Source organism: Schistocerca gregaria, chromosome 5, assembly GCF_023897955.1.
Source record: "Schistocerca gregaria isolate iqSchGreg1 chromosome 5, iqSchGreg1.2, whole genome shotgun sequence".
Lineage (NCBI taxonomy): Eukaryota > Metazoa > Arthropoda > Insecta > Orthoptera > Acrididae > Schistocerca > Schistocerca gregaria.
In genome coordinates, this window is record NC_064924.1 from 642,547,257 (window position 1) to 642,574,693 (window position 27,437).

General features: G+C 42.7%; 1 protein-coding gene across 4 annotated transcripts in view; it reads right to left on the reverse strand.

The window, feature by feature from the left end:
- LOC126272139 (voltage-dependent calcium channel subunit alpha-2/delta-3) overlaps positions 1 to 27,437 on the reverse strand; it is a 686,714-nt gene that overhangs the window by 36,471 nt on the left and 622,806 nt on the right. For all 4 annotated transcript variants that reach the window (XM_049974752.1, XM_049974751.1, XM_049974753.1 and 1 more), the window contains 3 exons: positions 12,318 to 12,457; positions 9,838 to 10,098; positions 2,847 to 2,994 (listed from right to left, as the gene is read on the reverse strand). In XM_049974752.1, the coding sequence (XP_049830709.1) occupies positions 2,847 to 2,994; positions 9,838 to 10,098; positions 12,318 to 12,457 (549 nt within the window). The remainder of the gene's footprint in view (positions 1 to 2,846; positions 2,995 to 9,837; positions 10,099 to 12,317; positions 12,458 to 27,437) is intronic.

A 27,437-nucleotide genomic window follows, 5' to 3' on the forward strand; every position in this document is an offset into this window, starting at 1 on the left:
TTAGCAATCAGTCAGTACCACTATGTCCATTTGACATGCATTAATGATGGTCTGTATGTTCATAAATAAAAGTTAAGGCCCCTAGAATCAAGGACTTGTCACATCACTAAAACCAATCTCTAAAATATCAGACTATGTTATGAGCTAAATGACAACTTTTACATTTGGACATACAGACAACTGTCGACACATTTCATGTGGAGATAGCTTTAATGACTGATTGCTAATGTGAAGTTTGTTACCTGTTCTTCTGAGGAAGACAAGTTTAAATCCGTTGAAACCATGCTGAGGGTTAATTGAAAACCACTATTTATTGCACCTGATTGGCTGTCTATTACTCTTGCTGATCTGTAAGTGTTGCTGAAGTGCAGCCATGTTCAAAATACTGACGCCAAACAAAATAAATTCCATGTTCTGGATTGGTCTGGAGTTCATAAACAGTTTGAAGGATGAGGTCCCGAAGAAAAATAACTCCCTGCACCATATTCAAAGACTTGTAAGGAGTAATGGACACCAGGATGTTGCCAAGATGGTTGCAAGCACAAGGGCTGCAGAAGAAGTTTTAATCAACAGCAAACGCAACCATATCTTACTGAGAGACTCCACCTCCCCAAACTTGTCTCCGACTTAGTGGCAGTGAAACTGACCCATCAGCGTAGTGCAGGACAGGAAAGGGGAAAGAATTTTGCCCCAAGTTGGTGAGCCTGGCCTTCCACTCAGGCTATAGCTAGGGAGGGGAAGGGCGTAGGGACATAAGAACAAGCATTAAATGGTCCATTACCAACCAAAGAGACAAATGTTGAAGAATGGGCAGATTTTTGGAGCTTAATACGTTTCATACACAAAGCACCTGCCCCGATACCATTCACTCCAATCGGGGGCTCAGGTGCCACTCAGCTGCAGCGAGGCTGACAAGTAATCACTCCTGGACATGCATGGGAGGCAACAGCTCAGTTATCAGAAGTATGATCCCTGCGTTGTCAGGGGGCTCAGACAGATGGGTACATAACAGCCCCACTACACAGACTGGCTGCACATGCTGGTCTGGTAGTAGGGCCCAGAGTCAGTGGTGGGCGAGCGGGCAGCTACTGTGGAGAAGGAAGAGGAGAAGTAGTGGTAGGGGGGAGAGGAATCCATGCCACAGATGTTAGGGAACCTGGTGGATAGCCAAATCAACATCAATAAGAATGCCGAGACATGGGAAAAAGGGGGGGGGGGGGGCAAATGAGATGGAGTGATGACAGGGAGGGGCACGGGGAAGGAAATGCAGCTCAGGAAGGAAGAATGGGTAATGCACAAATTGATGCAAACTCATGAAATAATCATGAGAAACCAGGGCATTGTCAGATTTGAAGAAAGTTTATTTTATAAATAAATCAGTTTTGGATATCACACTGTAGGAGGAATGGTTTGTGACACGTGCAGGTGTGATAAAAGACATAGGCGCATCACACATACAAGGTAGGACAGAGAGTTAGCATCTCCACTTCCTGTGGGGCCACTTGTTCCTTGACATCTTGCACCCACAGAGAATAGAATTGTCATGAGACAGCAATGTAAAAGATGTGACAAGCAAATATCTAATAAACTGTCAGTTGAATCTTGTCATCTGAACTAAGATGATGTAAATATCAGACAGTCATTATAACTTATTTTGAAGAGTGTGAACGTTATTGTGAAGGAAGTAATGAGTTATTGTATTAAGAAGAGTTAATACAGGAGTTCAACGTGGAATATTTATGAGTTATTTCAGTAGTTTAGAAGGAAATTCACTCTTTCTCTCAGCAAACAAATAGCACAAGGGGAGGCGGTGCTCTCAAACTTCTACTGAAACATAGTTGTTTGGGCCTACCTGGCAGGGCCAAATCAACAAAACATCAGAATAGGGGACCACAAGAAATTTTATCTGTATGTGTTATCACTGAGGCCAAGAGGATGATAAATCATAATTTCCAAAGATCACATGTCCCTAGCCATGTTGGTAGCAGCTCAGGATGAACAAAAATTCAATCATGTATTGATTTTTTACTCATTTGTTCCAGAGTTTTTCTGCCCAAAAATAATATTGGAATCCAAAACATGGAACACCATTAAAAAGTTTGCTTTCTGTCTATAAAGTATTAACCAGTATAAACATTTTCTCTACTGACAACTTCAGTACCATAGAGAAGTATCAATATCACAAGCAACTCTACAGGTCTTTTCTTTTTTTAAGGGAGAGGGAGAGGGAGAGTGGGAGGAGCAGGAGAAGAAGAGTTTATGCTTTGCTTCATTGAATGCACTAATATCAAATGTCAATGAAAGAGTGTGTGTGTGTGTGTGTGTGTGTGTGTGTGTGTGTGAGATTGATATTTAGATATTAGTGCATTCAATGAACATTTTTAGATGCACCTCATATTATAATAACAATACTAAACACAAGTATAGCTTCCATGCTGTCTTTCCTTCCTTGCCCAAAGTGAAACATGTACCCTTCCCATTCCTAGTCAGAAAATCTCAAATAATCTGACCACAGTCATTACGCAACAAGTCATCAATGTTTGAAAATTCAAAAGTAAATTTAATTCATACCTGAGACCCTTTTTATGAACAAATAAAATACACGCTATCTTTCATGGTAGTAAATATGGGCAATAGCAGTTGTTTGTTATTAGCTACTTCTCTCTATTAATGTTTCCTTCTTACTTATTTTACATTTCTCAATCTGGTCCTTTATAAGTAGTTCTACATACGACTGTGTACAAAGAACTGGACACTAAGAAAGAGATTATGTTGTTATCACAGCAGTATACCCAGACCAACCACAAAGAAGAGATGGAGAATTTCTGATTGAAGTGCAAATTTACCTCCTGGATCAGGCTGTGAAGATGCCCCAGAAATAGCTGTAGCAGCCACATCATCTTGCAGCCACATGAGATGTAAGTTTGTATGAGCTGCTAACCACACAACATTTCCAATCAACCAGTCTAGCAGCTTTAAAAAGTGTGTCAAAGGCTGTTAAAATAGAAAAGGGTAATTACAACACTTACTTTCTACATTAAATTGTACTAAATACATAACACTAAAAATAATGTTTTAGTACATTAACAATAAGTTTCCTTGAATACCAACAAGGAAATTCTGCAATAGCATTATGAGGAGGGGAAATGAAGCTCATATAACTTATTAGTAGCAGTATCTAATCTACTTACATACTCTGCAAGTCACTATACTGTGCATGACAGAGGGTACCCTGCACCACTACTAATCATTTCCTATCCTGTTCCAGTTATAAATAAAGCAAGAGAATTTCTCTTATCTTACCTTCATGGTTCTTACGTGAAGAGAATGTTGGTAGCAACAGAATCATGCTACGGCCAGCTACAAATACTGGTTCTCTAAAATTTTGCAACAGTGCACCTAAAAAAAGTCATCTTCCCTCCAGAGATTTCCATTAGAGTTCCTGAAGCACCTCCATAATACCTGCTCGCTGTTTGAACCTGTCAGTAACAAATGTAGCAGCCCTTCCCTGAATTGCTTTGATGTCTTCCTTGACTCTGACCTGGTGTTGACCCTATACACTTGAGCACTACTCAGTAACTGGTCACTATAGTGTCCCATATGTGGTCTCCTTTTCAAATGAAACACACTTTCCTAAAATTCTCCGAAGAACTGAAGTGAAGCGTTTGCCTTCCCTACTACACTGAAGAGCCAAAGAAACTGGTACACTGGCCTAATAACATGTAGGGGCCCCACAAGTATGCAGGAGTTCTGCAACAGAACGTGGCATAGGCTCGACTAATGAGTGCTAGAGGGAATTAACACCATTAACTCCCATGTCTGGGGAGTTTGTTGGCCAGAGAAATTGTTTAAATTCAGAAGCGTGTTCCTGGAACCATCCTGTAGAAATTCTGGACATGTGCGGTGTTGCATTGTCCTGCTGGAATTGCCCAATTCTGTCGGAATGCACAACGGACATGAATGGTTGCAGGTAATCAGATAGGACGCATACAAATGTGTCACCTGTCAGAGTCATATCTAGACATATCAGGGGTCCCATATCACTCCAAATAAACATTCCCCACACCATTATAGAGCCTCCACCAGTTTGAACAGTTCTCTGGTGACATGTAGGGTCCATGGTTTCATGAGATTGTCTTGATACCCGTACACGTCCATCCACATGATACAATTGGAAACGAGACTCATCTGACCAGGCAGCATGTTTCCAGTCATCAACAGTTCAATGTTGGTGTTGACAGGCCCAGGTGAGGTGTAAAGCTTTGTGTCGTGCAGTCATCAAGGGTACACAATTAGGCCTTTGGCTCCAAAAGCCTACATCAATGATGTTTCACTGAATCATTCACATGCTGACACTTGTTGATGGCCCAGCACTGAAAACTGCAGCAAATTGTGCAACAGTTGCACTTCTGTCATGCTGAATGATTCTCTTCAGTTGTTGTTGGTCCCTTTCTTGCAGGATCTTTTTCCAGCCGTAGAGATGTCAGATCCCTGATATCCATGGTACACTTGTGAAATGGTCGTATGGAAAAATCCCCACTTCACTGCTATCTCAGAGATGCTGTCTCCCATTGCTCATGTGCCGACTAGGTATAATATAATTTTCTGGAGGTCTGAAAAAACAAATTTACTTAGAGCTTTTAGACTACAAAAAAGAATCATCCGAGCAATGGTGGGAGCAAAACCAAAGCAACATTGTAAACCTTTATTTGTAAAACTAGATCAAATGAGCATTCCAAGCATATACATCTATGAAACCCTCACTTTCACGAAAAGAAACCCACAACTTTTTGAGGGCAACTTCTTCTTGCATCAATATGATACTAGATATAGAACGAGCTACATGTTACCTACCCACCGTTTAAAATCGTATGAAAAAACCCTATACTATATGGGCATGAAATTTGTAAATAAAATATGGAAAGATATGGATGACCCAAACGTAAAAGGTACCAAAAGAGACCTGGAAAAATATCTGAAAGATAAATGTTACTATAGTGTAGAAGATTTCATGAATTGCAGCAATGAATTGTAATTAAAATACCTCTTTGAAGATGTTACACCATATATATTATTAGTTTATTGTTTATTTTTAGTATTATTATATATAGTGTAAAACTGACAAGTCACCTATGTCACAATCTTTGATTGTATAAGGCATGTTATGTGATAATAAAAATTGAATTGAATTGAATACCACTTTGAAACTCATTTAAATCTTGATAACCTGCCACTGCAGCAGCAGTAACTGATCTAACAACTGTGCCAGGCACTTTTTGTCTTATATAGGCAATGCTGACCACAGTGCCATATTCTGACTGTTTACATATCTCTGTATTTGAAAACGCATGCCTATCCCAAATCTTTGGCACTTCAGTGTACAGTTCTTACTTCCTCCTTCCAATTCACATCACTTTGCAACATCATGCTTACTTTTTTAAGTGATGTGACTTTGTCAAGCAGCACACCACAAATACTGTATTTGAACATTACAGGTTTCTCTTCCCTACCTCTGTTTATAAACTGAGTAGTATGTAGAACAATACAGTGAAAACTGGAAGAGATGTTAGACAAGAAAATCACCTTGACTTAGAAGAAAAAGGTACAGCTCACAAAGAATTAATTCTGACTTTGCTCTTAATTACTGAGTGAAAAACAATACATCATCAACATATCTTCATTGTTGCTGTGCACCTAGAAAAAGTTTTGGTGTTACATACCACATCAGTGTGGCTTCAGTTGCTTGAGTTTGCAGTCGTGTGTGTGTGTGTGTGTGTGTGTGTGTGTGTGTGTGTGTGTGTGTGTGTGTGTGTGTGTGTTTTCTGTTTCTGATGATGACCTTACTGGCCTTATTTGTGACAAGTCTTTTTGTTGTGCCTCAGCATCTCCACTATATGGTGAGTGGCAACTTCCCTTTTCATAATAAATGCCCAATGAGAACATTGGCCATAATCTCTGTTAAAATGAGCTCCTTGTATGGTCTACATTGGAGAAGGGCAATGTCCTTGGAGTAAACATATAATACGCTGACAATGGTTATGATGAAATCTGAACAAAGTGAAATGTGAATTGAACTGTCACTCTAAATCATTTGTTCTATGAACAAACCTGTACGTAGCAGTTGCGTGTCAGATATTCTGACTGGATGTATGATATTATCTAAAGGTTATTTTACATTTTTGTGGGCAATATATGGAATACACAGATGAAAGATCCCTGCATAATTATACAAGTAAGGCAAAAGTTGTTATATTATAGTTCCTTCCAGTAAGAAGAGAGCATTGAAGTGATGAAGTCTAGTTCCAACATCCAAGGTAATGGTCAAATAAAATAAGACAAAAACCAGAACAATATTGAATCTCCATTGAATAAAGTATGTCCAACCAAACAGATACACTACATTTGTGGCAACCTAGTACAGGGCACAAAGATAATCATTGCTGGAGGAAAGAAATCAAAACAGTAATAACAATGATTAGTGAATGGAATCATTTATGAAGAATAAATCATTTCAAATGAAGAATTACTGCAGAATATTGTGACTGCCCTTGACAAATAAATTAATGATTGATTGTAACTTCATATTAGTACATACTTAGTTTCATTGAAGAGAGATAATTGACTGATGAGAAGAAGTGCACATACAGATACATGCATGAAAATCAAAATATTAAAATTATGTGTATGGCCAATGAACTGCAATGAAAATTGGTGGCACTATATAAGACAATGAAGATTATTATGACAGCAAATCTGAAGATTGGTAGCTGGTAGCTTGTGACTGTTTCAGATGGGTGATCAACAGCTCTGGAGTGTCTAGCAGCACAAGCAGCAGCTGCTCTACATTCTACAACTTCACAAAATCACCGAGCTGTGGTGGCCCAATGTATTCTGCATTAAAATGCCATGTGCTGCATGACAACAGTCTGGTGAGCTGCATTTACTCCAAAACTTGTTTTTAAAATTTGTTTGATGACTTTGTGTGTCAAGTGAAGGCCGAGTGTTATTTTAGTAGAACTTTTGTAAGAAAGTGTTGATAAGTAATTGTTGAGTAGAAGAGAATGGTGCATGTATTTTTATTGTTGTAAGTATATGCGAGTATTAACTAGAAACATTGGCAATCACAGGAAAGAGTTTTTGAAAATCTTTAGTAAGCAATTAAATGTGAAGATTGCTTCTCTGGGGGTTAGTTTGAAAAGGTTTCCGCTGAGACAACTGTCCACATGATTACTGAATTAAATGCAAAATATGATATTAATACTAAAATAGATAAAAGAGCTAATCAATCAGAGAGAACTATTGTAAGAGGACAGATAAGTTAATAAATTTCAAGAACATATTGCTGACTCATGTCAGGTAAAGGTTGAAATAAATAAGAATATATTAAAACCACAAACCATTACAGTAAGTTTAGAAGTGACAGATTTCAGATCAAGTCAAGCAAGAGAGAGACAAACAAAATGAACAGGGATAAATCCTGAGAAAAATCGCCCCTGTCCTCCTAGTGTACAAAATAAGTGCTGAAGAAATACACAATAGAAAGTGGCAACATTGACAATGGATTGTGGAATCTTACTGAATATCTGATGCAGTTAGCGTTCCCTCAACCACAAAGAGCAAAAGTAGGCCCTGGATAGAGTCTGGCAAGTAACTGAGAGAAGCAAACCAAATAAGGCACCTGGTCCAGACAACAACTCGTTCGAGCTAAAGAAACAAGTAATGCTACAATCTGTGAAACTCTGGACCATCCTATACACCAAGTGCCTACAAATCATGGACAACTTCAAAATATGGAGAGAATCTACAGCCAAAGATTGCATCAAAGAAAATATCAAATTTATATATAAAAAACAAAGATGCTTTAACTTACCAAATGAGAAAGCGCTGGTATGTTGATAGACACAATAAAAAACACACACACAAATTTCAAGCTTTTGCAACCCAAGGTTGCTTCATCAGGAAAGGGGAAAGGAGAGGGAAGGACGAAAAGATGTGGGTTTTAAGGGCGAGGGTAAGGAGTCATTCCAATCCTGGGAGCGGAAAGACTTACCTTAGGGGAAAAAAGGACAGGCACACACACACACACACACACACACACACACACACACACACACACACACACACACATCCATCTGCTCATATACAGACACAGGCAGATGGTATTTACATATGTCTGCCTGCATTTGTATATGTGCGGATGGATATGTGTGTGTGTGTGTGTGTGTGTGTGTGTGTGTGTGTGTGTGTGTGTGTGGGTGGGTGGGCGCGCGTGAGTTTATACCTGTCCTTTTTTCCCCCTAAGGTAAGTCTTTCCGCTCCTTGGATTGGAATGACTCCTCACCCTCTCCTTTAAAACCCACATCTTTTCGTCTTTCCCTCTCCTTCCTTCTTTCCTGATGAAGCAACCTTGGGTTGTGAAAGCTTGAAATTTGTGTAGGTTTGTGTGTTTTTTATTATGTCTATCAACATACCAGCGCTTCCTCATTTGGTGAGTTACAGCATCTTTGTTTTTTATATATGTTTTTACCACGTGGAATGTTTCCCTCTATTATAAAATCTCAAATTTGAAAGAAATGGCAGGAAGTACTGCATAAAATGGAAAAACATTGTATTCGAGGACTGAAATATCAATGAGTCGCAAATGGAATTCGTAAACTATTATAGATACTTGGGTGTAACAATTTGTAGGAATATTAAATTGTGTGATCACATAGATTCAAACAAAGATAAAGAAAGTTGCTAAAGTGTGTGGACCCGTACCAAATAGAACTAACCGGGGATATTTAGCGTATACATAGAAGGATGGTGCAAATGGTTACAGGTTTGTAAGACGTAAGGAAGATCATCACAGAGATGCTGAAAAACTTGAAGTGGCAGACACTTAACGACAGATGCCTACTAACCTGCAAAAGCCAACTTAAAATGTTACAGTGACCAGTATTAAAAATGCATCTAGGAAAATATTACAGCCTATTATGTATCACCCCCATACGGACAAGATTGGCCTAATTACGGCATGCACAGAGGAAGTTAAGCAGTGATTTTTCCCAAGTCTCATACACAAAGAGAACAGTGAGGAATTTTGCATGTGGTACATTGAGAAGTATCCTCTGCCATACACTTCACACTGGGTTTGCTGCATATGGATGTAGGTGCACAAGTGATTGACATATATGATATTGCCTCCATAATACAACAACTAAGAAGAATTATCTCATCATGTCCCATCATGAGGGACTGAGAAGTTGTGTGTTGCTTTCTGAGCTGTGGAGTGGATTGTTTTTAAAAGTGTGTGTGTGTGTGTGTGTGTGTGTGTGTGTGTGTGTGTGTGTGTGAGGGAGAGGGAGTGGGAGGGGGAGGGGGAGAGGGAGGGGGAGGGGGAGGGGGAGGGGGAGGGGGAGAGGGAGAGGGAGAGGGAGAGGGAGAGGGAGAGGGAGAGGGAGAGGGAGAGGGAGAGGGAGAGGGAGAGGGAGAGGGAGAGGGAGAGGGAGAGGGAGAGGGAGAGGGAGAGGGAGAGGGAGAGAGGGGGGATATAGAATCATATCATACATGTTCTCCATATCTGTGATTGCTTTAGAGCATATATTAGTTTCTAATACTGAAATAAAAGTGACACTAAAAATTATTCTCTCTTCTACCCCGAAAATAATTATTTTTATGTAACATATAAAAAAGGTGTACATAAATGTTAAAGTAAAAGAATTTGTGAAAGTTCATGCTAATAAAGAATTAGAGCAAGATGATGTTTGCTTTCCCATTAATATTTTGCTTTTAGTATGTAATTTGACTCACATTGTATACTATTTTTCGTAATGAAGTACATGCTCATAAACTCACTGTGATGCGAAATGATGCTGCATTGTCTGTTGATTTTGGTCTGAAACACACAGCTTGATAGTCAAAAATGTGTATACTTTGGAACACATTCTGCTCTATCAGCTGATTCATAACTGAATGTCGGACTTCACCAAAAAACTTTCCCGTGTCTCTATGATTTTCAGAAACGACGACATATCCGTTGTTATCCAGGAGGTAGCATTCCAAAATGTCTGACGCACATGTTCTGTTCCTAGTGCAGTTTGGTAGAACGTCTAAACACTGAAACAATTTCCTTTGTATAAGCAAAATGAACACACATACACATAAGTACTTGTCACACACACTGAAATAATTTTTAACAGTACAAATGAGGAAAGCATATGATTCTAACATTTAAGAAGTTTTTATGGCTTGCTTCTCACAGAAATGTGGGCATGGTATACAATGAGAGACTACAGTATGGAAAAAATACTCATTTAGAATATTTTAATTGTTCCTCTGAAGACAGATGATGTACCGAGCATAGACAGTGATTTATTTACCAACAGCAAATTTGATCTCCTTTTCTTTCTTTCCTATCCACATGCACGTGTGCAGGTCTGCACGTGCCCCCCCCCCCCCCCCCCCCCACACACACACACACCTATGTACCTACCTCTCAGCAGCTGGACTGGGAGGAGAGTTGCTGCAGGGAGGGGGGGGGGGGGGGGTAGAGGAAGAAACACACAGGAAGCAGGAGGAGGGGTAGCTAATGGCTTGGAGGGAGACATCAGCTGTGCAGGCTAGAAATGCAAGAGAGAGTGGGGGCAACGGCATGTGCCAGACATTCGGCACATGAAGATGGTGATATGGAGACGTGGATTGGGATGGGGTGACATGCAGAGGAAGCAGAAACTACTGATTAGGGGGTGTGAGGACATTGAGATGGTGGAGACTGAGGCCAGAAGTGTAACAGGAGCAAAAAGTGTGTTGCAAGGATAGAACCCACCTACATAATACAGAAGCGGGTGCTGGAAGGAAGGATCCAGATGGCAGGGGTTGTGAAGCAGCCACTGAACTCGGGCATGTTGTGCTCAACAGTGTGTTGAGTCACTGTTCTGGTCAAAGTTTGACAATGGCCATTCAGTCTGGTGGGCAGATAGTTGGTGGTCTTGTCCACATTTATTTATCACTATACAGCTCTTTATATGGGCATGACTACTGACCAGCTGTCCACTAGAATAACAGGTAACCATCAAACTGTGGCCAAGAACAAAGCTGACGTCTCAGTGCCACAACACATTGCTGACCACAACCTGCTCGAGTTCAATGACTGCTTCGCAACCTGCACTATCTGGATCCTTCCCACTGAACAATCTTTTCTGTATTATATAGATGGGGTTATCTTTGTAATACATTATTTGCCAGTGTATTTCTCCTGGGCTCAGTCTCTACCAACCCACAGTCTCCAGTCTCTGTACCCACCAGTTTCCCCTTCTTCAGTCATGTCACTCCCTCTCAACCACATTTCCACTCCATCTTCTTCAAGCAAAGCATGTCACCAGTTCAGGTACCCATGTGCTGCATGCCTAGCAAATGCACCTGCCACCCCTCCTTCCCGCATTCCTAACTTGCATACCTACTGCCTCTCTCCAAGCTGCTAGTTACCCTTCCCCAACTCCTCCTCATGCTTTCTGCCTCTTCTTCCCTCTACCCACATCTCATGACACGCTCCCTATGCCAGTCCATCTGCTGAACTGCAATTCCAGCACTGTCTTTCTAGCCATTACAATGTGTGTGTGTGTGTGTGTGTGTGTGTGTGTGTGTGTGTGTGTGCGCGCGCACACGCGCGCCCGGATTTTTCAATATCTTTTCTGTGTGCCTTTCCTTTCGATGATTCAATGCTTCTGCTACTTGGTGAGTGGTCTCCTTACTATTTATGAAGATGTTATTTTCTTTTACTGGTGTGTTATGATCAATGATTCAAAATCCCTAGGTAACTTTCTAGAATGAAAACAAACAATTCCATATGGAAGAGGTTTCTAGACATTATTATAAACATACAGACATGAATCCACCAGTTTAAAATATACAGGAAGGACAAATTGACAGATTCCTTTAATCCAGTTATTTCAGAGCATCCAGTTCCTCACAAATATGCTGCATTCCAGTTTATGGTAAATTATCTGCTATCAGTATGTATATCTACAACTGATTTTGACCAAGAACTACATACAGTTTGCTCGTAACTTGAAACTTAGGTGGCGTAAAACATTATAACATTTTTCATGGAATATTGGCAAAAAGTGTTTTTTTATTATGTAATCCTTTTAATGTTTATAGTGAAGAATATTTGTAACTGCAGTTACCTTTAACTCTTCCTAAAACATTCACAGTAAAATATTCACAGAAGTTTTAATAAGATTTTTTTCTTTCAATCTCTAACAAAAAATATTTTCCTTTTATGAACAGATCCTAGGAAACATTAATATCAAACAAAGGTAGAAAAAAGTACGCACACTGTATGTTATATTCCTGAACAATGTTGAAAGAGCTGAGTGGTGGAACTGAAAGCCAACAACTGCAGCTGGGGCACTGAGATGGTCCTTTGAGTGGAATATGGCATGACTGGCTGTCACCAGGCTTCCATTCTTCTCACCTGAGCAAAGCAAAAGAACAAACACAGTCATTACAATAGTGAAGCAAGTCAATGTCATTACATTAAATAAGTCACTTTTTTCTATACTGCTTCTATTTCCTCTCTTGACAGATATGATGACATCTGGGTGGTCGATACCAGTCACAGTACCGTCAATTACTCATGGGATAGCATCATAAAACATACACACAATTAATTAAAATGTTAGTAATCAGTATTGTACTTTCCATACCAAGATAGGTATAAAGTGCATACTCTGAAATCCTCATCATCATCAAATATTCTCCAACAGCAACAAAATGAAAATTTTATTTTATTTTACCCTTGGTGACATATGAAGTACAATGTACCAGACAATACTGGACTTATATCTTAAATTTAGAGCTGAAAAAGTTCTTATTCAGCATGCTTTGACATGTTTATATACACCACTGGCCATTACAATTGTTACACCAAGAAGAAATGCAGATGATGAATGGGTATTCATTGGACAAATACATTATACTAGAACTGACAGGTGAATACATTTTCACGGAATTTGGGTGCATAGGTCCTGAGAAATCAGTACCCAGAACAACCACCTCTGGCCATATTAACGGCCTTCATACACCTGGGCATTGAGTCAAACAGAGCTTGCATGGTGTGTGCAGGTACAGCTGCCCATGCAGCTTCAACACGACACCACAGTTCATCATGAGTAGTGACTGGCGTATTGTGACGAGCTAGTTGCTTGGGCACCATTGACCAGGTGTTTTCAATTGGTGAGAGATCTGGAGAATGTGCTGGCCAGGGCAGCAGTCGAACATTTTCTGTATCCAAAAAGGCCCGTACAGGAACTGCAACATGCGGTCGTGCATTATCCTGCTGAAATGTAGGGTTTCGCAGGGATTGAATGAAGTGTAGAGCCACTGGCCTTAACACATCTGAAATGTAACATCCACTGCTCAAAGTGCCGTCAATGCGAACAAGAGGTGACTAAGATGTGTAACCAATGGCACCCCATACCATCACACCAGGTGATACGCCAGTATGGCGATGACGAATACACGCTTCCAATGTGCGTTTACTGCAATGTTGCCAAACACAGATGCGACCATCATGATGCTGTAAACAGAAACTGGATTCATCTGAAAAATGATGTTTCGCCATTCATGCACCCAGGTTTGTCGTTGAGTACACTATCGCAGGCACTCCTGTCTGTAATACAGCATGAAGGGTAACCACAGCCAAGGTCTCCAAGCTGATAGTCCATGCTGCTGCAAACGTCGTCAAACTGTTCGAGCACTTGGTTGTTGTCTTACAAACGTCCCCATCTGTTGACTCAGGGATCGAGACGTGGCTGCACGATCCATTACAGCCGTGCAAATAAGTTGCCTGTCATCTCGACTGCTAGTGATACGAGGCTGTTGGGATCCAGCACGGCATTTCATATTACCCTCCTGAATGCACCAATTCCATATTCTGCTAACAGTCATTGGATCTCAACCAACATGAGCAGCAATGTTGCGCTACGATAAACTGTAATTATGATAGGCTACAATCCGACCTTTATCAAAGTCGTAAACGTGATGGTATGCATTTCTCCTCCTTACACGAGGCATCGCAACAACGTTTCACCGGGAAATGCCGGTCAACTGCTGTTTGTGTACGATAAATTGGTTGAAAACTTTCTTTATGTCAGCATGTTGTAGGTGTCGCCACCGGTGCCAACCTTGTGTGAATGCGCTGAAAAGCTAATCATTTGCATATCACAGCATCTTCTTCCTGTCGCTTAAATTTCACGCCTGTAGCATGACATCTTTGTGGTGTAGCAATTTTAATGGCCAGTAATGTATAAAATCATCAAATGTCCATAAAATCACATACAGGCTAAAAGCAGTAAAGCAGTGTCTTAGTAGACACTGTGTTGTTTCGAAAGAGTCCATCCTACTTTCCCCAACAATGACATGATTGGAAAAAATATAATTGATCAACTTGATACAACACTAAGAGTTCTCTATTCACCTAGTCAGACATGAGCATTTCTGGGGAGTGTCATGGACAATCCTGTACTTTACAAGGATTGGATGTATCAAATCACCCACCAATGCAGCAAATAATACACCAGAAAAAGACAATATCCACTGTTAAAAACTGCTGCCAGGAAAATCAGTGACATACTTATCTGCTACCGATCAACAAAACTGCTGTTGGAAATCACTGCCTATTGAAAATACATAACATTGAGTATGAGTGCACCATAGTCCTTGCTCCGTGAACACATTATGGGGACTGCATCACAAGGGAATCTATTGAGATTTGAAGCAGGGAACAAGTAAACAACTGCAATACTGACTACAAGCTCAGCAAATCTTGAAGTCCCACACTTTGTTTAATTAGGATCAACAGCAAGACTACAGGTAAACACTGGGAATAGACCCAAGGGATTATGAAGCCACTGCTGCCACCACACCCAACACTGTCCACAGGGAGTGAATTCTGTGTGGGGTGCTGAATGCTGTGGCAGTCAACCTGCCAGCATGCCTCTGGGAGAAGGCCTCAGAGGGAGCACAAGAAAAGAGAGGTTGGGAGGATGGGGTGATAAGGATATAAGCTGCCCTTGAGCAACCATATGGTCAGTTATGTAGTACATCCGACAACTGTGTAAGGATTTATCACTGAAATTTTGTGCCCTTTGAACACCAACAGCTGGCAGTGTACCCAGGTGTGACTCTTCAAGCTTTCCCAGCAGGTATGTTGTAAATAGTCTTCTTGGGTTTGTCACTGAATGACATGCAAATTCCACAATATTTCCTAGGAGCAACCGTGTGACATCTTCGGGTGGTTGAACCTTGCTGGTGGCTAGATATGACTGACAGTAGTGACGTGTTAACACCTCACATATAGAACACGTATGCAAAGAATACACAGGCATAGAAATCACCCATGCGCAATGATTTGCAGATAGATGGTGCCATAGTCAAATGCCTCTGCCGAAAATCACAGAATGGCCCTCCTGTGCGGGCACTGTATGCTAAATTTACTAACAGTGTGGCCAGATATTACTCACTAAAAACTGTGGTAGACAAATATTATGACACACTTGTTATCATATATCTTTATTTTCTTGTCGTGATTTACAGCAGCCAATGCAGGGTTCCATGCTGTCCTCAGTTGAAATGCTGCATCTCTGTTGATGAAATTATCAGCTGTATGGATATGTATTGCTTGCTTCATGATGGAATCCCAAAAAGATGAGGCCAGGGATAAAACTTCTGCCTTCTCATAAATCATGCAATGTCCTGTATTCAGACAGTGTTCTACAATTGCTGACTTCTCCATTTGGCATAGGCGTGTATGACACTGATATTCATCGCAGTGTTCTTGTACTGAGTGACATGTCTGGCCTCTATATGGCACCCCACACTGACAAGGAATCTTATATACACCACGTTTCCTGATTAGATTAGATTTACTTTCATTCCAACTGATCCATAATGAGGAGGTCCTCCAGGATGTAGAACATGCCAAGATCATCCTTAATCGAATCCAAGAGGTTCCCGAGTTCTGCAGATTGTCAAAAAACATCTCCCGAGGAAGAAGGCCAAAGTTGTGGGTGTCTTTGTATCTTCATTCTGCACCACAAATTGAACCCACTCGGGCTTGAATCCATTACGTATCTGTCTCTCAGAATAATAATTTTCTCGGAACACTGTCTTCTAATGTTGTATCTCACCTGACAGGCTTTCAGGATCAGATACCACACACACTCTATGAACTCAAGTACGTAATGCACTCCTGCATTGTGCAGGGCGATGGCAGCTTGTAGCCTGCAAATATAGAACTGTATGTGTTGGGTAGTGGTAGATGCTGTGTCCCAAGGTTCCATCTGCTTTCCTTCATACCAAAACATCAAGAAAAGATAAAGTACCATCTTTTTCCACTTACACTGTGAAGTTTATATTCAGATGGAGCAAATTTAAATGCTGAAGAAACATAGGTAGAGTATCAAGTCCATGTAGCCACACCGCAAATGTCTAATCCACATACTGCAAAAAACAAGAGGGTTTGAGAGTGGCTGACTGTAGAGCTTATTCTTCTAAGTCCTCCAAAAAATAATTGGCCACCACAGGAGACAGGAGACTTCCCATGGCGACACCATCCACTAGTTTAAAATATTGGTCATGAATACAATGTATGTTTCCAGAATGAGATTTTCACTCTGCAGCAGAGTGTGCACTGATACGAAACTTCCTGGCAGATTAAAACTGTGTGCCCGACCGAGACTCGAACTCGGGACCTTGGCCTTTCGCGGGCAAGTGCTCTACCAACTGAGCTACCGAAGCACGACTCACGACCGGTACTCACAGCTTTACTTCTGCCAGTATCCGTCTCCTACCTTCTGTAAAGTTTGGAAGGTAGGAGACGGATACTGGCAGAAGTAAAGCTGTGAGTACCGGTCGTGAGTCGTGCTTCGGTAGCTAAGTTGGTAGAGTTACAATGTATGTTGTTGTAAGCTCGTGTTGAAATATTAAATCAAGATTTTTGATAACAGGCCCATCATAATACTGGTCTAGTACAGTTTTTTAATGAGCAACATCAGGCCACACTGTTAGTAAACACAGCATACAGCAGACTTGCAGGGCCAATCTGCGATTTTCAGCAGAGGTCGTTTGACTATGGCACATTTATCTGCAAATCATTGCGCTTGCATGATTTCTGTGCCTGCATATTCTTTGCACATGTATTCTGTATGCAGGGTGTCGATGTGTGTATATTGTTAGTTGTATCCAGCCACCAGCAAGGTTCAACCACCTCAAGATGTTGGACAGTTACTCCGAGGAAATATTGTGGAATTTGCCCCAACGTCATCCGGTGGCAAACCCATGAAGACTATTTACAGCATATACATGGATTATTTTGTCAACAATGAAATTTCTTTCAGAAATTCTAAGTTTAGTGGGTGGGTTTTTGACTGGAATGTATACATAATACATCTCAGATTTTACATTACTTTTGTTACTAGTTATTGGGTCCAATGATAGCAGTAGCTGACACACTGACTCATAAAATAATGTAATAAACAGAAAATCATATTATTTGCAGAAAAATCAGTAAGTAGTCTAGACTATATTATTATTAATGGCATTTGTTTAAACACTGTGAGCTTCCTGATCTGCAGAAGTGCTAATTTCTAGTAAAAAACTGTATTTTAAATTATTATTATAAGGTAATGAACTAAAATAATGAATAAGAGGGTAGCAAATGAAGGGAGAGTATAGATGGATAAAATTAATTAGACTGAAGGGCCTACTACATGTCTACTCACATCATATCTCAATCGGAAAGTCCAGGAGCTCTGGAACCAACTTGTAGTGTCAAAAGGAGCAGGTTACTTGTTTGTTAGGGAGCTTGCTTCATAAGAAATAATTTTAATATTTAGCTACTTGCCTCCATCTCTCTTTTGACTTCATCACACCAAAGATAAGATGGTTTCATACCCAGTTAGGCACTACATACGAATGTTAGAAGCTGGAACTATGATCAAATACAAATAGGGGGTGAAGTGTATTTCAAATCCACATTGTTAATAGAAGTCCCTCTGATTTTTTTTTAAAGGTTAAAAACCAAAATTCCTGGGGAAAATAGCATTTCAGTGTACTACTATAGCATTAAAGTGTAAGAGGCATTGTTCAACAAAAAAACTGAAGACATTAAACATCAGATTCAAATGCATCTTCCTTTGGGAATGAAGGGGGGAAAAAGGATAGGTATACACTCGCGCGCACACACACACACGCGTATCCATCCATACATACACAGACACAAGCAGACATATTTAAAGGCAAAGAGTATGGGCAGAGATATAAGTCAAGGTGGAAGTGTGGAGGCAAAGATGACGTTGAATGACAGGTGAGGTATGAGTGGCGGCAACTTGAAATTAGCGGAGATTGAGGCCTGGTGGATAACGAGAAGAGAGGATATATTGAAGGGCAAGTTCCCATCTCCGGAGTTCGGATAGGTTGGTGTTGGTGGGAAGTATCCAGATAACTCGGACGGAGTAACACTGTGCCAAGATGTGCTGGCCATGCACCAAGGCATGTTTAGCCACAGGGTGATCTTCATTACCGACAAACACTGTCTGCCTGTGTCCATTCATGCGAATAGACAGTTTGTTGCTGGTCATTCCCACATAGAAAGCGTCACAGTGTAGGCAGGTCAGTTGGTAAATCACGTGGGTGCTTTCACACGTGGCTCTGCCTTTGATCGTGTACACCTTCTGGGTTACAGGACTGGAGTAGGTGGTAGTGGGAGGGTGCATAGGACAGGTTTTACACCGGGAGCAGTTGCAAGGGTAGGAGCCAGAGGGTAGGGAAGGTGCTTTGGGGATTTCATAGGGATGAACCAAGATGTTACGAAGGTTAGGTGGATGGCGGAAAGACACTCTTGGTGGAGTGGGGAGGATTTCGTGAAGGATGGATCTCATTTCGGGGCAGGATTTTAGGAAGTCATATCCCTGCTGGAGAGCCACATTCAGAGTCTGATCCAGTCCCAGGAAGTATCCTGTCACAAGTGGGGCACTTTTGGGGTACTTCTGTGAGAGGTTCTGGGTTTGAGGGGATGAGGAAGTGGCTCTGGTTATCTGCTTCTGTACCAGGTCGGTAGGGTAGTTGCGGGATGCGAAAGCTGTTTTCAGGTTGTTGGTGTAATGGTCCAGGGATTCAGGACTGGAGCAGATTTGTTTGCCACGAAGGCCTAGGCTGTAGGGAAGGGACCGTTTGATATGGAATGGGTGGCAGCTGTCATAATGGAGGTACTGTTGCTTGTTGGTGGGTTTGATGTGGACGGATGTGTGAAGCTGGCCATTGGACAGATGGAGGTCAATGTCAAGGAAAGTGGCATGGGATCTGGAGTAGGACCAGGTGAATCTGATGGAACCAAAGGAGTTGAGGTTGGAGAGGAAATTCTGGAGTTGTTCTTCACTGTGAGTCCAGATCATGAAGATGTCATCAATAAATCTGTACCAAACTTTGGGTTGGCAGGCTTGGGTAACCAAGAAGGCTTCCTCTAAGCGACCCATAAATAGGTTGGCATACGAGGGGGCCATCCTGGTACCCATGGCTGTTCCCTTTAATTGTTGGTATGTCTGGCCTTCAAAAGTGAAGAAGTTGTGGGTCAGGATGAAGCTGGCGAAGGTGACGAGGAAAGAGATTTTGGGTAGGGTGGCAGGTGATCGGCGTGAAAGGAAGTGCTCCATTGCAGCGAGGCCCTGGATGTGCGGGGTATTTGTGTATAGGGAAGTGGCATCAATGGTTACATGGATGGTTTCCGGGGGTAACAGACTGGGTACGGATTCCAGGCGTTCCAGAAAGTGGTTGGTGTCTTTGATGAAGGATGGGAGACAGCATGTAATGGGTTGAAGGTGTTGATCTACGTAGGCAGAGATACGTTCTGTGGGGGCTTGGTAACCAGCTACAATGGGACAGCCAGGATGTTTGGGTTTGTGAATTTTTGGAAGTAGGTAGAAGGTAGGAGCGCGAGGTGTCGGTGGAGTCAGGAGTTTGATGGAGTCAGGTGAAAGGTTTTGTAGGGGGCCTCAGGTTCTGAGGATTCCTTGAAGCTCCGCCTGGACATCAGGAATGGGATTACCTTGGCAAACTTTGTATGTGGAGTTGTCTGAAAGCTGACGCAGTCCCTCAGCCACATACTCCCGACGAGCAAGTACCACGCGCGCGAGTATATACCTATCCTTTTTTCCCCGTAAGGTAAGTCTTTCCGCTCCCGGGATTGGAATGACTCCTTACCCTCTCCCTTAAAACCCACATCCTTTCATCTTTCCTTTTCCTTCCCTCTTTCCTGATGAAGCAGCCGCTGGTTGCGAAAGCTCGAAATTCTGTGTGTGTGTTTGTATGTTTTATTCATTGTGCCTATCTACCGGCGCTTTCCCGCTTGGTAAGTCTTGGAATCTTTGTTTTTTATATATTGAGAGAGAGAGAGAGAGAGAGAGAGAGAGAGAGAGAGAGAGAGAGAGAGAGAGAGAGAGAGTCTAAACTCCATAACCAGCCCAAAGAAAGCTCAGAGGACCATGCCATGCACACCAGTCACCATGCCATTCTCTGCCATATGGCATCATTCGGATGCAGTATGGAGAGGTGAGGAGGCAACACAGTACTCTCTTGGCCTTTATCAGTTTTCCAGACTTTCAAGCCACCACTTCTAATTCAAGTAGCTCCTCAACTCGTATTAGAAGGCTGAATGGAGCCCACTCCAGTTCTCCTACAAAGAACCAATCCCTGGCAATATTGGGAATTGAATGCAGGTCCTCCACATGGTAGTTATCCAAACTGACCACTCAACTATGGAGGCAGACTGTATCCCTCTACTATTCAGCATAGAATGGCTTGTGCAGTGCCAGTTCAGAGGTAGGCCTGTATAACATGTAAGAGATCTGTTTGTGACTATCTGCAGTAAATCATACCTTAAGTCACATAGCAAGATTTAAGCACAGTGCGAGTGAAAAATATGGATTTTTATATTGTAGTTCCATCTGTTGGGTGGAATCTCTTAACTACACATTGGAAGCTACTGGAGAGTTCACGAGACGCAAATATCTCATGCAAGTAACCTTAGCTGACTGTGCATGCAAACAACTGTTAAAATAGATTTTCCTGTAGCTCAAAAGAATCAGTCTAGTGATAGAAAAATATTCCATTTTAAAGTTAGAGACTCCTAGTTTTCTTGAATGTGATTCTCATTTTAAAATGTACAAACAGTAAAATAAAAAAAAGTAATATTTCGTACTTCCAGGAGAGGGTCACACACATATTACTTTATAGATGCTATTTTTAAGTGCTAAATGGTTCTATCTTAGTTAAATCCTGCATTACTGTAATATATAATAAGGTATTGTTACATTCCAGTTGTCAACCCAGCAGTGTACTGTAATTCTGTGCTGACTTTATAGTGCCCCCTTGAAATACCTTAGCAGTCAGTCAACTTGTATTTCCTAAAAAACTGAAAAATGCAACAGTAACATCTGTTTATTACAGTATTATGGAAAGGATGGTTTGCTACTCACCTTACAGAGGAGACACTGACAATGAGTTGCACAACAAAAAGACTGCTATACATTTGAGATTACGACCACAAGTCTTTTTCTAAAATAGAAAACACATACACACAAGTACAACTTACACACACATGACCACTGTCCCTGGCTGCTGAGACCAGACTGCTGTACATTGCAACTGCACCTGATGGAAAAGCAATCCATGCATGTTGATGGGAAATCGGAGGCCGGTGCAGCTAGGGGAAGGATAGTAGGTTAGGGTAGGAGGTGGGGGAGTTGTAGTGCTGCTTGTGAGAGATGCACGGATATGGTGCGGACAGGGTAGGGCTGCTAGTTGTAGGTGCAGTCTGGAGGTGGGGAAGGAGAGAAGCAGAGGAGGGGAAAAAGATTAGTGGGTTTGTTGGTGGAATGGTAGGCTGTATAGTGCTGGAGTGGGAACAGAGAAGGGGGTCCGATAGGTGAAGGACAGAGACTAGCAAAGGTTGAGGCCATGGGGGATACAGGAATGAAGGATACATTGGAGGCAGAGTTCCCACCTGTGTAGTTCAGATGAGGCAGGCTGTGAAGCAGTCATTGAAATGAAGCCTGTTGTGTTGGGCAGCATGTTCAGCACTGACTGGTCCAGCTGTCTCTTAGTCACAGAGTGGCCATTCATGCGGACAGATAGCTTGTTGGTTGTTGCAGCGTTGTTTGTAGATCATATGACTGCTTTCACAAGTGGCTATTCCTTTGATGGGATAGGAGAAGACTGTGTCTGGACTGGAGTAGGTGGTGGTGGGAGGATGCATGGGACAGGCCTTGCACCTATGTATCTTGTAGTGATATGAGCCATGAAGCAGGGGGCTGAGAGCAGGGTTGGAGTAAAGAAAGACAAAGATACTGCGTAGGTTCACCAGGTGGTGGAATACCAACGTCAGAGGGATGGGAAGGACGGTGCATAGGGTAATCCTCATTTCAGGGCACGATAAGAGTAGTCGAAACACTGGCAGAGAATTAAGAATTTGATTTAGTTGCTCCAGTCCTGGGTGGTACTGAGTCATATGGGAAATGTTCTTTTGTGGCCACATGGTGGGTAGGTAGGAGGTGGCAGGTGACTGAAGAGACAAGGCATGGGAGATCTGTTCTTGTACAAGGTTGGTTGGATAATTTCAATTTGTGAAGGCCTCAGTGAGATCCTTGCTATATTTGGATGGACTTCTCATGACTACAGATGGAATGGACATTGGTGTCTAGGCTGTAGGGAAGGGACTTCTTGTTATGGTATGGGTGGCAGCTGTCAAAATGGAGATTCTGTTGGTGATTGATGGGTTTGATCTGCATGGAGGTACTAACATAGCCATCCATGAGGTAGAGGTCAACATCAAGGAAGGTGGCATGTTGGGTTGAGGAGGACCAGGTGAAGTGAATGTGGAGAAGGTGTTGGGATTCTGGTGGAACATGGATAGGATGCCCTCACCCTCAATCCAGATTATGAAGCTGTCATCAATAAATCTGAACCACATGAGGGGTTTGGGATTTTGGGTGATGGGTACCCATCACTGTACCACAGATTCGTTTGTGGGTAAAGCCTTCAAAGGATAAGAAATTAGGAGTGAGGATTTACTTAGTCAAACAATGGAAAATCCAGGATGGAATGTAACAATACCAGAGGAGGAAAGCTGCTACTCAACATATAGCGGAGATTCTGAGTTGCGATAGGCACAATAAAAAGATTCACACAATCATGGCTTTCAGCCATTAAGGCCTTTGTCAGCAGTACACACACACACACACACACACACACACACACACACACATCTGCAATCCCAGAGAGTTGAAACCAAACTGCGAGCAGCAACACCAGTGCATGATGGGAGTGGCGAGTGGGTGGGGGCAAGGAGAAGGCTGGGGCAGACAGAGGGAGGGATAGAATGGTGGCAGTGGCGGACAGTGAAGTGTTGCAGTTTAGAAGGAGGGCAGGAGAGAAGGTAAGGAGGTGGGAGGGGGTAAGAGGCGGAAAGGAGAGAAATAAAAAGAAATTAAAAGACTGGGTGTGGCGGTGAAATGACGGCTGTGTAGTGCCTGGAATGGGAATAGGGAGTGGGCTGGATGGGTGAGGACAGTGACTAATGAAGGTTGAGGCAAAGAGGGCTACAGGAACGTAGGATGTATTGCAGAGAAAGTTCCCACCTGCACAATTCAGAAAAGCTGGTGTTTGTGGGAAGGATCCATATGGCACAGGTTGTGAAGCAGTCAATGAGATGAGGGATATCATGTTTGGCAGCATGTTCAGCAACAGGGTGGCCGTTCATGCTGACAGACAGGTTGTTGTTTGTCACGTCTACATAGAATGCAGCACAGTGGTTGCAGCTTAGCTTGTAAATCACATGACTGGTTTCACAGGTATCTCTGCCTTTGATGGGATAGGTGATGTTAGTGACCGGACTGGAGTAGGTGGTGGTAGGAGGATGTATGGGACAGGTCTTACATCTAGGTCTATTACAGGGGAATGAGCCAAGAGGTAAGGGATTGGGAGCAGGGGTTCTGTAAGGACGGACGAGTACATTGTGTAGGTTCGGTGGATGGCAGAATACCACGGTAGGAGGGGTGGGAAGGATAGTGGGCAGGACATTTCTCATTTCAGGGCACGACAAGAGGTAATTGAAACCCTGGAAGATAATGTAATTCAGTTGCTCCAGTCTTGGATGGTACTGAGTTACGAGGGGAATGCTCCTCTGTGGCCGGACTGTGGGACTTTGGGAGGTGGTAGGAGACTGGAAAGATAAGGCATGAGAGATTTGTTTTGTACAATGATGGGAGGATTCAGTGAGACCATCGGTATATTTTGAGAGGGACTGCTCATCACTGTAGATGCAACGGCCATGGGTGGCTTGGCTGTACGGAAGGCACTTCTTGGTATGGAATGGGTGGCAGCTGTCGAAGTGGAGGTATTGCTGGTGGTTAGTAGGTTTGATATGGAGGGAGGTACTGATGTAGCCATCTCTGAGGTGAAGGTCAACATCTAGGAAGGTGGCTTGTTGGGTTGAGTAGGACTAGGTGAAGCAAATGGGTGAGAAGTTGTTGAGGTTCTGGAGGAATGTGAATAAGGTGTCCTCACCTTCAATCTAGATAGCAAAGATATCATCAATGAATCTGAACCAGGTGAGGGGTTTAGGATTCTGGGTTTTTAGGAAGGATTCCTCTAGATGGCCCATGAATAGGTTAGCATAGGATGGTGCCATGCAGGTGCACATAGCCGTAGCACGGATTTGTTTGTAGGTAATGCCTTCAAAGGAGAAGTAATTGTAGATGAGGATATAGTTGGTCATAGAGACTAGGAAGGAGGTTGTTGGTTTGGAATCCATAGGGCATCTGGAAAGGTAGTGGTTCAAATTGCTCTGAGCTCTATGGGACTTAACTTCTGAGGTCATCAGTTGCCTAGAACTTACAACTACTTAAACCTAACTAACCTAAGAACATCATACACATCCATCCCTGAGACAGGATTCGAAGCTGCGAACGTAGCGGTTGCATGGTTCCAGACTGTAGCGCCTAGAACTGCTTGGCCACTCCGGCCGGCGGAAAGGTAGTGTTCGATAGCAGTAAGGCCATGGGCATTAGGAATATTAGTGTACAGGGAGGTGGCATCAATAGTGACACACAGGGCACCGTGTGGTAAAGGGACAGGAACTGTGGAGAGTCGGCCGAGGAAATGGTTGGTATCTTTTATATAGGAGGATAGGTTCCGGGTAATAGGTTGAAGGTGTTGGTCTACAAGAGCAGAGGTTTTCTCAGTGGGGGTACAGTAACTGGCCACAATGGGGCGTCCAGGGTGGTTGGGTTTATGGACTTTAGGAAGCACATAGAAGGTGGGAGTGTGGGGAGTGGTAGGGGTAAGTAGAGAGATGGACTCTGGGAAGAGGTTCTGGGATGGGCCTAAGGATTTGAGTAGTGACTGGAGATCCTGCTGGATTACTGTAATGGGATCACTGTGGCATGGTGTGTAGGTGTAAGTATCTAACAGCTGATGGAGTCCTTCTGCCACATAATCCTTGCGGTTCAAAACAACGGTGGTGGAGCCTTTGTCGGCAGGTAGTATTATAAGGTCAGGATCAGTCATTAGATGGTGGACTGTGTTTCTTTCTGCAGGTGTAAGGTTAGTTTGCATGTTGAGGGATTTGGGGAATGATGTTGAGGCAAGGTTTGAGGTTAAGAAATTCTGGAAAGTTAACAGGGGTTGGTTTGGAGGCAGTGGGGGTGGATCGTGGCAGGATGGAGGGCAGGATTGAGGGGTGAACTGAATTAGGCAAGGTTCAATATTGGTCTTTGGTTGAGTCTGATTGGTCAGGTTGGTGGCAGAAAAGTGTTTCCACTGTAGGGACTGGGAGAAGGAGAGAAGGTCTTTAACTAGTCCTGCATGGTTGAATTTGGGAGAGGGGCAAAAGGTGAGGCCTTTGGAAAGGACTGATATTTCTGTGGGACTAAGGCTTCTGGAGGAAAGGTTCATAACTGTGGGTTCTGTATGGTGGTGGGAGGGAGTTTGGGAGGGGAGGTAAGTGTAGTAGGTCTGCGAGACAGGGTTTGTCAGCTATGACGGGACGTGGGGGAGGTTTGGAGGATGTTCTACAACCTTGTTGGGTTTAAGGACTTTAGGAAGCATATAGAAGGTAGGTGTGTGGCGAGAAGAAAGGGTGAGGAAGGAGGGAGGGAGGGAGAGGGAGGGAGAGAGAAAGAGAGAGAGAGAGAGAGAGAGAGAGAGAGAGAGAGAGAGAGACTTGGGGATAAGGTTCTGGGATGGGCCTAAGATTCTGAGTAGAGACTGGAAATCTTGTTGGACTTCTGGGATGGGGTCACTGTGGCATGTTTGTAAGTGGACAAATCTGACAGCTGTTGAAGCCTCTCCACCACTGCAGTTCAAAACCACAGTGGTGGAACCTTTGTTGGCAGGTAGTATTATAAGGTCAGGATCAGTTTTTAGGTGGTGGATTGTGGTTTTTTCTGCGAATATAAGGACTGGAGCAACTAATCACGTTCTCTGCCAGCACTTCGAATACCTCTTGTCCTGCGCTGAAATGAGAAGTACCTTACCTATATCCTTCCCACCCCTTCCAATGTGGTATTTAGACGCCCACCAAACCTACACAATATCCTTGTAAATTTTTGCTCTATCCTTGCTCTCAACCTTTTGACTCATGGCTTACATACCTGCAATATACCTAGATGTAAGGCCTGTCTCATACATTCACCACCTACTCCTCTGTGGTCATAGGCTTCTCATACACCATCAAAGGATATGAAAGGGACAAAGTGATCGCTGCGCGGGATTAGTTGAGCGGTCTAAGGTGCTGCAGTCACAGACTGTGCGGCTGGTCCCAGCGGAGGTTCGAGTCCTCCCTTGGGCATGGGTGTGTGTGTTTGTCCTTAGGATAATTTAGGTTAAGTAGTGTGTAAGCTTGTGTGTAAGCTTAGGGACTGATGACCTTAGCAGTTAAGTCCCATAAGATTCAACACACATTTGAACCAAGTGATCTACAAACTAAGTTGCATCTACTGTGCTTTCAGCATGGGCATGACAACAGTCAAGGTGTCTGTCTACCAAACTGTGCCCAATAGATAGCTGGAACACTCAATTGCTGAACATGCTCCCCAACACAATGTGCTTCATTTCAATGGCTGTTTCACAGCCTGCACCATCTCAATCTTTCCTATCAACACCATATTTTTTCCATTGCTCAATTGGGAACTCTCCCTGTAATATATCCTATTTTCTAGCAATCCCTTGGCCTCTACCTTCGCTAGCCCCTGTCTTGCACCTGCTACCTATCATCTCGCCTGTTTCCACTCCAACACTACACAGCCTTCTGTTCCACCAACACTCCTACTTGTCTTTTCCCCCTCCCCTAGCAGCCCTACGTTGTCGCCACCATGTTCCTACATCATCCCTCAAGCAGC